General features: G+C 37.6%; 1 protein-coding gene across 1 annotated transcript; it reads right to left on the bottom strand.

Annotated features, from left to right (window-relative positions):
* Positions 1-5,437: 5,437 nt before the first annotated feature.
* On the bottom strand, positions 5,438-6,807 carry LOC136759056 (C-C motif chemokine 7). The gene is made up of 3 exons (XM_066713867.1): positions 6,683-6,807; positions 6,164-6,281; positions 5,438-5,828 (listed from the first exon to the last, which is right to left on the bottom strand). Exons 1-3 carry the CDS (start codon positions 6,747-6,749, stop codon positions 5,708-5,710), a joined length of 306 nt encoding a protein of 101 aa, XP_066569964.1. The 5' UTR covers positions 6,750-6,807; the 3' UTR covers positions 5,438-5,707.
* Positions 6,808-11,357: the final 4,550 nt, after the last annotated feature.

Raw genomic sequence — 11,357 nt, 5'->3', positions numbered from 1 at the left:
TCTGGGCTCTTTCCTCCCTCCACACTTGTGCTTGTTTTATAGAGGAATAACAGGAAGTCACTGAGCATGTCATCACAAACTATAGAACTTCGTGGAACTTCAGTGTCCAAGAAATTAAAGGAGTCTATGAAATTGCTGACACTTAATCTTTCCCCCACATGACAATATCAACCAGGATTAATATTGCTTGTTTGTAGCATTAGTTTAGCAGGTAACACTGTATAAAGTCCCCGTATAAATGCTTTATGAATCCTTAACAGATTACAAATAACTTATTAATGAGGAATTAACAAGTAAGTTACAATCATGAATAGATACTTTTTTATTGAAATTATTTCTAGTTTATAATGCACATTACTAAGGATTTAACTATCACTTTGTAAACCATTAATAAATGCTGTTGTCGATGTTACTAAAGCCATTCATAATTGAGTATTCAAAGTCATGAGATTCTACAAGTTATAACCATCATTTAACGCTCTATAAATGTAAGCAATAAACACTTTATTAACCTCTTCCTTCCCAATTAATAGTTGATTCATCAAATACTTTATTGTAATATAAATGGAATTGAACATTGCAGAAAATTGTTTTATTTTAACCCAGTGCTAAAATGATACATAGAAAGAACGTGATTGTGACTGCATACTATTACAGCCCTATGTAGGTAAGACAGAAGAACACATGTGTGACAGGGGGCTCCCCACCCAAAATATACACCCATAAATCTTCGACTACATCATCCTTATTTGTTTGAGGGAAAGGAAATCTCCAGGACTCCCTACAGGTTCTGACCCCGGGACAGCCATCACAGACACCAGGTTAAAAATCAGACAATTTATTAATTCCTACATAAAAAACGGCCATTCATATAAACATACAAGACATAACCCGGCACAGCATCACCCCACCTCTCCCCCCTCCCTCCATAATCACTCCACCAACCCCACAGTCCAATGGATGAAAGGGTCCAGTTCTCTAAAGAGAAAAGTCTTTATGTTCCCCCGTCAGTCAGTCCACTCCAGAGGTGCTCTTCATACCTACAAACAGTGTTTGAATTGAGGTAGGGCTGGGGGGGTCTGGGACCCTCCATAAGAGGTAAGGGACCCCCCATAAGAGAGAAAACTTGGGGGATCCCGATATTTCATTAAATAAAAATATATTTTTTTGTCTAAATGAATGCCCTGACAGGAGACAACTTTGTCGGTGACATTCTAAGCACGCGCACGTGGGGAGCACGTCAATTCGTCCCCGTCATGGACCCGCACGCACGCGCGAACTCGCAGTTTTGAGAATCAGTTACAGCAGCGACTGACAGCGGAGGCTTCTAGAGTCTTCACCAGTTCTTTTCTTCCCTTCATGTAAGAGGAGGGCTCCAGGTTTACCTGTATTTGTATTTTATTTTCTGTAATAAAGGTGTTACGACTTCATCAGTATATCCTGTGAATTTTCGAAAACCTCTACAATGGTCTGAAAAATTATACTGTAGGTACACTTGACTTTTGTATTTGTTGTTCTTGAACTTAGTACAGAAGGTACATGTTACAAGAGGTGCCAGCAGGGTTGAGTTGTGTTGCCTAGTAATTGGTGTATTTATTATGTATGTATTTTTCTTTAATTTTGGAGTGTTTTGTTGCGGGTTTATATTTATACTTGTTCATTTTATTACTTCTGTTAATTTTCACTATTCAAGGTTCGCATTCGGATCGTATGTTGCTCCGGAAGTATCGGCAGGTGTGTGTCAGCGTGGTGATATGCTGGGTGTAGGAGAGCGCAGGATCGAGGCTGACTCCTAGGTTCTTGGCGGAAGAAGATACAGTACTGTGAAAAATGTTTAGGAAGGTGTGAAAAAATGCTGTAAAGTAAGAATGCTTTCAAAAATAGACATGTTAATAGATTATATTTATCAGTTAGCTAAATGCAAAGTGAGTGAACAGAATTAAAATCTAAATCAAATCCATATTTGGTGTGACCACCCTTTGCCTTCAAAACAGCATCAATTCTTCTAGGTACACTTGCACACAGTCAGGGATTTTGTAGGCATATAGTAATTTGTATGATTAAACAAATTATACCAAACAGGTGCTAATGATCATCAATTCAATATGTAGGTTGAAACACAATCATTAACTGAAACAGAAACAGCTGTGTAGGAGGAATAAAACTGCAGATTCTGCAGATGTCAGCCCCATTCAAACTAAAAAAAAAAAAAACTAGGTTCAAATAGAGGACCTTTACGTAGAATTGTTGGAACTACAGAAGGGAAATCTTTTGTTGTAAAGGGAAGTTAAAAGTTAAAGTTAAAAATGGCAAGATTTAAGTTAAAGTATTATTGTAATTTATTCAGAGTTGGTGGTTGTAAATACAGTTGTCATTATTTATAATACATACTAGATAATAGATTTGTAATAGTTCACCTAAAGTATTAATACAGTTTTTATTAATTAAATTAAACATTTCAGTGTCAAATTAGTTGCAACTATTATTAGTTATACTTCCATTACTTTGTATGTATGACCTTTCATATAAAAAAATCTAAATTACCTGGCATATGTGCTGCCATTTAAGACCTTTTGTGCAACTGGTGCAGTCCATGAGGAGGAGATGCACTGCAGTACCTAATGCGGCTGGGGGCCACAGCAGACACTGACTGTTACTTTTGATTTTGACCCCCCCTTTGTTCAGGGACACATTATTCCATTTCTGTTAGTCACATGTCTGTGAAACTTGTTCAGTTTATGTCTTAGTTGTTGAAACTTTTTTATGTTCATACAAATATTTACACGTTAAGTTTGCTGAAAATAAAAGCAGTTGAAAGTGAGAGGACATTTATTTTTTTGCTGAGTATATATATATATATATATATATATATATATATATATATATATATATATATATATATATATGCGCAGTCAAACCTCTTGTGCTGTTTTCAGTGTGTTTTCCATATTCCAGGCCTGTCATTACACTTTCATGTTTTTATATAAGGTAATTTTAAAGAAAGCGTTTTCAGGATTTCGTGATTCCTGTTTGGGATTTGGAGATATAGACCGTCCTTCTGTTTTCCCCATTGTAGTCTATGGGCAATATACAGTGAGAAAGTATAGGACTGTTTTAAATAATTAAAAAAAACACTCTGAGTACTGGGTTCGTAGGCCTGCTATATAAACTAGATCTCTGTGGCTCTGTCGTTGGGGTGTTATGGCCACGCCTGGTTGTAGGGCCTTATCTAGAACGTAGCCATCGCTTGCTACTGATAACCGCATTCAGGGCTCTGCCGTTTCCCACCCAATCTGATAAGTATGTGTTGTCCTTCTCCAGGACACTAATCCAGAGAGAAAACTAAGAATAACAATAAAAGAAGGAATATGTAATCAGACCCGGTTTCATGGCTTTTACTACAGAGCAGTTTAAATTATTGCCGCACAGTCTTTGTGTGCCATATTCAGTTTACTTATTTTAATAGCACAAATGAGTTGTTTCTATACAGTTCCCTTTAAGAGACCAATATTGACACATTTCTTTCTTTTTATTATTATCACTTTTAAGCCTTCACTAGTCTCATAAGGAAACACATTTCTGTGTAAATATTTCTGTTATGAGCACATTTTAGGTATTCAACATATTGATAATGGCAAAAATGATTGAGGTTTCATTAAAAAAATAGACAGTTCTTTGTCTTTGGTTAAATCCCTCTCACTTTGTCACTTTTACTAGTAAGTCAAATTGAGATTTTAAAAGTTGGTACATGTGAGACAGAGCCAAGAAGGTTTAAATCAGACTGTAAGTTGTTTATGTACATGGGTAAATTACTTTTGCTAACCTAGTATAGTACTATATACCAATGGTTTATTGTCCGGGTCGAAATATAGATGTCTAATTATTCTGAGCACTCATCTTACATTTCATAAAGAAAAGCATTTCATTCTAAGCAATTGTTAGGTGTATACTACGTATTCCAGTTAGTTCACTGTAATGACAGAAATGAGAAGTTCAATTCTTTAGCACACTCACAGAAAACCATTTCTTTTTAAACAGTTACTAGATAGCCAGTTTAGGCCTTCATCTTAGTTATTTCTAATAGCAAGAGTGCTTAAAATTATTAATTCAATTATATATCTTTGTTCCCCCTTTTTCTTACTGCTCTCATAAAATAATATTTTATTCAAGCAATAACAGGGTAGCCTAAATATACAACATATCTTAAAGTACAAGTCATCTGAAAGCTGTGTACGGTCTCAATGCATTTGATGCTGAGGATTATGTAACTGATTAACTGAAAATGGTCAAAACAGTGGACTTTTATTGAATGTTAAATTTGACAGTGTCCTCTCTTAAGGACCTGCTGTCTGGGGGCGTTGCTGCTTTGGGTGTGTCCAGTGCCATTTCAGATAAGAGAGGCTCTACAGGACAAGCAGGACAGAGACCCGTCTCACAGACACTCTGCCTGCTCTGCATCTCCCCTCTCCACCGCTCACAGCTGAACTATACTCTGAATCTTACACAGAGTGCTCAGCTTCTGACGCTGATGGCAAGACGGGGCCTGGCTCCGAGCCTGAGGAAAGCCATGAGGTAATTTAAACTTATTCAATTTCTATACTGTGAAATGTCAGATTGAAAGTGGGTTCTGTTCTTAATGTTTGTATTGTTTATGTATTTCATGTATTTTTGTACATTTTTGTGTTGACGAGTCCTACATCAACATGAATGTGAATTTCAATGTGAAGAGCACGTGTCATGCTCTGTAATGCAAGGGAGCAATGAGGGGCTGTAGAGACACTCATAAGAGTAGCAGATTTAACACTTTTTTAATGAACTACTAATTTGTTCTGTTTTAATAGAATATGAAATGTAGTAGAAAGTTGTATCAGATCAGACCACTGGACAGAAACACCACACCAAGACTGAGTTTTCATGTTTCTGCCCTTGTGTTACAAGTCACCTACAAACTGTTGCCAGAGTGGATGAGGGTCTACAGCAGAGGTTCCCCATCCTGCGGTTGTGACAAAGTCAGGGTGAGTTTTGTTTAATATGTTTTTAAATTATTATTATTATTATTATTATTATTATTATTATTATTATTATTATTATTATTATTATTATTATTAAATTATTATTTTTTATATATATATATATATATATATATATATATATATATATAATTTTGTAAGTAAAAATATGATTGCTTAATATGTTTTTGAATTATTATTACTATTATTATATAGTATTTGTTATTTATCTATCTATCTATATATATATATATATATATATATATATATATATATATATATATATATATATATATAGTGTGTGTGTGAGAGTTTGTCTGTAGTGGTCATATTGATATACAACATACAGATATATGTATGAATTGTAATTTAACACAAATTTAAATTGAACTTGATAACATTTAATAATGAATGAAACAGGAAACATGGAAAGTTGTGAGTCGATATAATATTTGCTTGTAGTCATCCAGTCGGCTCAGTATGATGGAACATTTTTTAAATGCTTTAAATCCTTTTAGATGGAATACATAGTTTAATCAAACTGTACTATTATCATATGTTTGCTTTAGTCCCATTGAATCCCTCTCAATAGCCCAGTGTTAATCATTATGATATCATGCTGAAATCACCCAAATTGAGCTCAGCCCGGTGTCTATAGCCGCAGTGTAACTGAGCTTGCCACGGTGCAGAGTTTAGGATCAGAGTTTAGCTGCAGTCTGTGGTTTCACAGTAGTTTGACTATCCAGGTGCTCCATGCATGCTTTCACCCACTTCACCGCAGGGTCGACACAGACCTCACCACGTTTCAGAGTTTTGAATCTGAAGTGCAAGAACAGAAAATCAGTTCAAATGAATGAGAAATGCTGCTATGCTGCTAGGAATATGCAACCTGTGCACAGAAAACACAAAACTGACATTCACTCCACCAACAGAAGGTTATTTTATAAGTTACAAAGTTAAAATTATTTGAAAAGAATAAAGAAAAATATTTCAGGTTCGATATCAATGTAATAAGATGAGATGCTTTTCTTCTTTTCTGTATTGCAAATCAATACAAAAGCTATCAAAATGCCATTTCAGGTACAGTAATGAAGATTTCATTTCATCAGTTGGTAGCTTTTTGAATATTGTTAACTGTCTCAATTAGTACTTACATCACACCATCTTTGGGACAGTTGCTGTTGGTCTTCTGGTACGATACAATCATCTTCTTGGGGATTACCTTGTGTGTGAATTCTGTGCAGCATTTGTCAGAAATGTTTGAAGCTGAAGCTGGATCACACAAGACAGAAAACAGAGAAGCAATAAATGAAATGCATTGTGCTGACTGTTTGTATAGAGTGTCTTTTAAACTCAAACTGTGCCTAGGTTTAAACCTTATCTTCTCTAAGAAGAATTCAGACTTCAGATAAACATACTTCACACTCCTGAATCCCAAATAATCAAATGTAAACTGCTCAAGAAGCTCAAGGATGAATCGTGCATGGCAGTTTGCTAAATGCAGAACAAGGATCTGAGCAAAACCAGCTGAAAATGGCAATTAGTATATCAACTGAGAAAGAAAACTAAAAAATTCAGCACTATTGTAAAAATGTAAACTAATGTTTTTGTCTTTTAAATAAAGAAAGACAACAGTTTGCACTTGTTATTTAAAAGCATCGAGCAACACTTACTTGCAGAGGAGTAGTGCGACAGGGTGCAGAGCAGTGCAAGGATCAGGGCGAAGGTCAGGGAGTTCATTCTCAGGTGACGAGTGTCTCTGCAGAGATGGAGAGGAGAGGAGCTTCTCAGTGTGTTGAGTTTGCTGCGCTGGGCTCTTGCTCTTCTCTGCATGCCTCTCCTGGTACATATTTATAGAGGGAGAATAGGAATCTGGTAGACTGGGGAATCCCTAAGCAGACTGTATTAGAGGAATGGGAGCAGTTCATGGAACTTCACTTTTCATGGAATCAAGGAAGTCTGAAAATGCTGACATCTGTGTATGTCTCTTCTGCTTTTTAACATGTGTATCCACCAAAGTGTATATTTGCTAATGCTAGTATTTAATTCTATAATAATTATTGTTAGATGTACGTGCTGTGTTTTTTATTTTGACAATATTTTCAGATAAGCAGTTACTATGTGTAGCGTTATGTTGGGTGTATTTTGATAAGAGCATTTTAGCTCTGAGCTGAAGCACTGATCTAAAGAAGACCTCTCCCCCCCAAAGTTATCAGATTTCCTTAACTCATCAGCTTGGAACTGGTTTACATCAAAGTGACAGTTTTGGGAGGATGGCACCGAGAAGAGGCCAAATAGTTTGGAATCCTGCTATGAGATGTCTGGGGAAAGGGGCCTGTAGGTAATAAAAAACTCTTTGAAGTGGACGAGAGCCGAAATCCCGACATAGAGCTACGAACCCGGGCCAACCGGCATTTCCAAAAGATGGCATGGATTGACATCAGTCATAAATCAAGCCCACCTCCAATAGGACACTGGGGGCTGAAACCGAAATCCAATCTCAAAAACTCAAGAACCAATCACCTATTGATCTGACAGACTATAAAGAACAGTGCATGGTCTCTCTCTCGCTCTCTCTCTCACCTGAACCAGTAACTCGCTGCCACAGCTCATCCTGTAGCTCTGTTGCCCGAACCGGAACCAGAAACCAACCAAGTCTTTGCCGGCAACAGAAGAGTTAAACTGGGAGAAGGAGATTGAGCCGTACGAAGTATTCTTTTAAAGGACTTTATTAAATAAAGGACTTTACAGACTGCGCATGCCCGCCTGTGCCCACCTGATCAGTGGAGTTTTACAGCTGGACAATTGACAAGTCGACTGTATACGAAAGTGTCAGTCATTTAAATAGCTATTTGAGTCTTAAGAAACTTGACCCTTGGAACAAACAGGGCCCTGCTTTCCTCAAAGACTTTGTCTTCAAGTAACTACGGTGGAACCCTGCTTACAAAGAAGATTTTGTGCACAAGCTTGGAGCCTTCAAACCAGTGGAAAATCTGTTTGGAAAAGACTCTACATTCGCGAAACCCCAACTTCCAGGTGCATCGACTGAGTGGAAGTTCTTGGACAAAGCCGAACCGGACTGCCTTTGTTCCAAACCACACGGACCTCGTGCCGTGTGCTGTTATCTGAGCCCGAAGCCAGAGAGGCCTCTCTGCGACGACGTTCAGATAAGTTTAACAGTTTGGAGTTCATAATTCATGACATTTGAGAAATCAATTAGAAATGTTAATCTGTGATTCATAACTCTAGAATGTGTAATATCATTTAGTTTTCTTAAATATAAATGTGTGTTGCATTAAACTGTTTTGTTGATAATTTTAGAAATAAAATGTGTCAACGCCGAGAAATATCTTCTCATTTCTGTTTAACTGTTTAGTCTGAAATTGACACAAGTTAATAGACACCAGATTATAGGTGGCCCTGCATATCCTTAATCATTGAATAATAATCAGTTATGGGAAATTGTGGTAACAAGTAATGATAGGATCTTTCTCGGCACCTAAACGTAAATGAGACTGATATATATATATATATATATATATATATAACGAGAAGTTACCTGACATAAATACTAACCTGCGTAGTTATTTAATGTCTGACTAACAATACTAATGAGAGACTCACCTTCGTCTTACTAACCGGTATTGTAGTCAATGTGTTTATAACCTTTTTTGTTGAACGATTTGTGTGTTATCATATGCGATCCCATGGTCTTTGATTTGGTCACGGAAGTGATTTGTCTTTGATTTGTTGATCTAGAGTTGAATTTTAATTAGTTTTTCCCTTTTGTATAATTATTGTAGTGCTACATTTAGTCTTTGTTTTTGAATAAATTTGACAATTTATATCTTTGGAATTGGTGTCTGCGTCCAATTATTACAGAAATTGAGTTCTACAAGATTCCAGGATTCGTGATAAGGTGATACTATAAATTCACTTCTTTAATTGAAATTGATAAGTGTACCTTACGCTAGAGAGAGAGAGATTGTTTGGAGGGATAAGAGTCACTGACACAAAAATCTGTCCTCTCAATGCAAAATACAACAGGCTACAGTAGTGTCAATGGTACAGAGTGAACAACTAATTGCTGCTGTCCTTCCCTCAAACACTGTGGCTGAAGAAAGGAAGGAGGCACAGCTATGCCAGTTGTCTCAGATTTATAACCACCCCTTGATGTTCTAATGAAAGTAGTCTTGCAAAGTTTAAAAGTTATGCAATGCTTGATTGTGGAGTCTCAAACGAAATGAAATGACAATGGCAGCATTAACAGCATTGAGCTTGATGGTGCAGAGGATTGCCAGAGATAGTAAAAGTAAAGAATTTAAGCTTATTTTTTATACACTCTTTGAAACTGTGTCAATACACTGTTATTATTATTTTTTTAGTGTATGATATCTCTTCTATAATCCCTGGATGTGACAGGGATTTTAAAATATTAATAATGTGATTTAAATGGTGCCACAGGCTAAGACACTGCTTGAAAATGTAAAATAAAATTGGCAAAACTTCTCTTTTCCTGTGTGGAAATGCATAGAATGGCCAAATTTTTAATACAATACATTCTTGGAGACAGTTCTTAAAGAAAATGATTATGATTGCAATTTTAACTTAATGGGAAATAACCTATGGAGGAGAATTCTCTTGACTTCTTGGATAAATGTTCTCTGTGTGGCACATCCATGAACCTCACTATATCTTCCAAGTAAAATTGTTCTTTTACTTCCTCCTTTACAGTTCACAGAAACACTGAAACAATGGGAACATTTTCCTTTCTGAATTACCACAGGGTTGGATTTGAGCAAGAAGGGTTGGTAAATCAGGAAACAAAAAAGCAAATTCAATTTGAGACAGTTACATTCTGTGTTGTGAATGTTTCAGCATAATATTTTACTTCTTAAACCAGGGTGCTTATAATCATCAACATTTGTAAACACGAGTAAAGGTTACTGCCCTGAGATTGTTTGCAGCAGTATGTCACCTGTATTCTAGATGCTATTCTTTACTTTTGATGAGGATTAATGCATTTGTCCATTTAAAAATGTGCACATAACATTTAACCACAGCTGGTAATTCAGCAGGCACCTTTATCTAAGATGACTTCCATGCTTTAAAAATCACTGGCATACAGTATTACAGGGGTGAGATCATCACTTTGACAATTGATCTGTACGAGATCTGAGGTGTAAGACAGGAGTAGAACTGACTCCAGGTGCCCGCGACAGAGAGCGACAAGGACGTCCACGAGGCCGGGGGGCCGGCTCAGTCGGGTGGTCTCTATGGAAATCCGAGATCAGAGAGGGATCAAGGATGCCAGAGGCTTCCACCCAAGATTGTTAATCTGGTCCATACCCCTCTCGGTCCACGAGATACCGAAGCCTTCCCCGAAATCATTGAGACCTGACCACATATGCGGGACCATCATCCAGTTCAATGGGTGGAGGAGGAGGAGGAGTAGTGGCTGGATCAGTGGTGGGAGTAAAGGGATCAGCTGTGACCGGCTTAGAAAAAAGGAGATGTGAAAAGAAGGTGAGATTCGAAAATGAGAAGGTAGTTGCAATCTATATGCCACAGGATTAATCTGGCACAGGATCTTAAAAGGGCCAATAAAACAGAGGCTTCATTTCCTGGAAGAAAACCAAAGTCGTATGTCCCGCATTGACAACCATACCTCCTGGCCAGGTCGGTACTGGGGTGCTGGTCTCCTTCTACAATCTGCCTGCAGCTTCTGCCGGTGGATAGCGCGCTGCAGATGGATTCGGGCAGCCTGCCAGACTTTGGCACTCCAACTGAACCTATCAACCACCACTGGAATATCAGTCCTCTCATCATTCCCAGGAAATAGAGGAGGTTCATAGCCTAGGATACATAGAAATGGAGTGAGTCCTGTAGAAGAATGGATGAGAGAATTCTGTGCATATTCTGCCCAGGGGAGAAACCTGCTCCAGTCTGAATGATTTTGGCTGCAGTAGGTATGGGGAAGCGTCCGATCTCCTGATTAAGTCTCTCTGTCTGCCCATCTCCCTGAGGAGAGATTTATCTTAATATTAAGAGATTGAAAAAAGGCAGTCCATACCTGAGTGAATTGGGGATGACGATCAGTAACTATTTCTTCTGGCAATCCATAAACCCGAAAAACCTGGGAAATTAGGAACTCTGTGGTGGCGAGAGCTGTGGGAAGACTTTTTAAAGGAAAACCTATCCACTGGTACAAGTATTGTGGTAAAACCATTGGAATTGGGGAGATCTGTAATGAAATCGAGAGCGATATGCGACCAGGGTCTGTTTGGAATAGGAAGTGGCTCTAGCAATCTGATTTGGTTTGTGCACATACGGAACAGGTGCCGACAA

Source organism: Amia ocellicauda, chromosome 9, assembly GCF_036373705.1.
Source record: "Amia ocellicauda isolate fAmiCal2 chromosome 9, fAmiCal2.hap1, whole genome shotgun sequence".
Taxonomy (NCBI): domain Eukaryota; kingdom Metazoa; phylum Chordata; class Actinopteri; order Amiiformes; family Amiidae; genus Amia; species Amia ocellicauda.
Note: the sequence above shows the minus strand (reverse complement) of the source record. Positions and strands in the feature narration are given on the sequence as shown.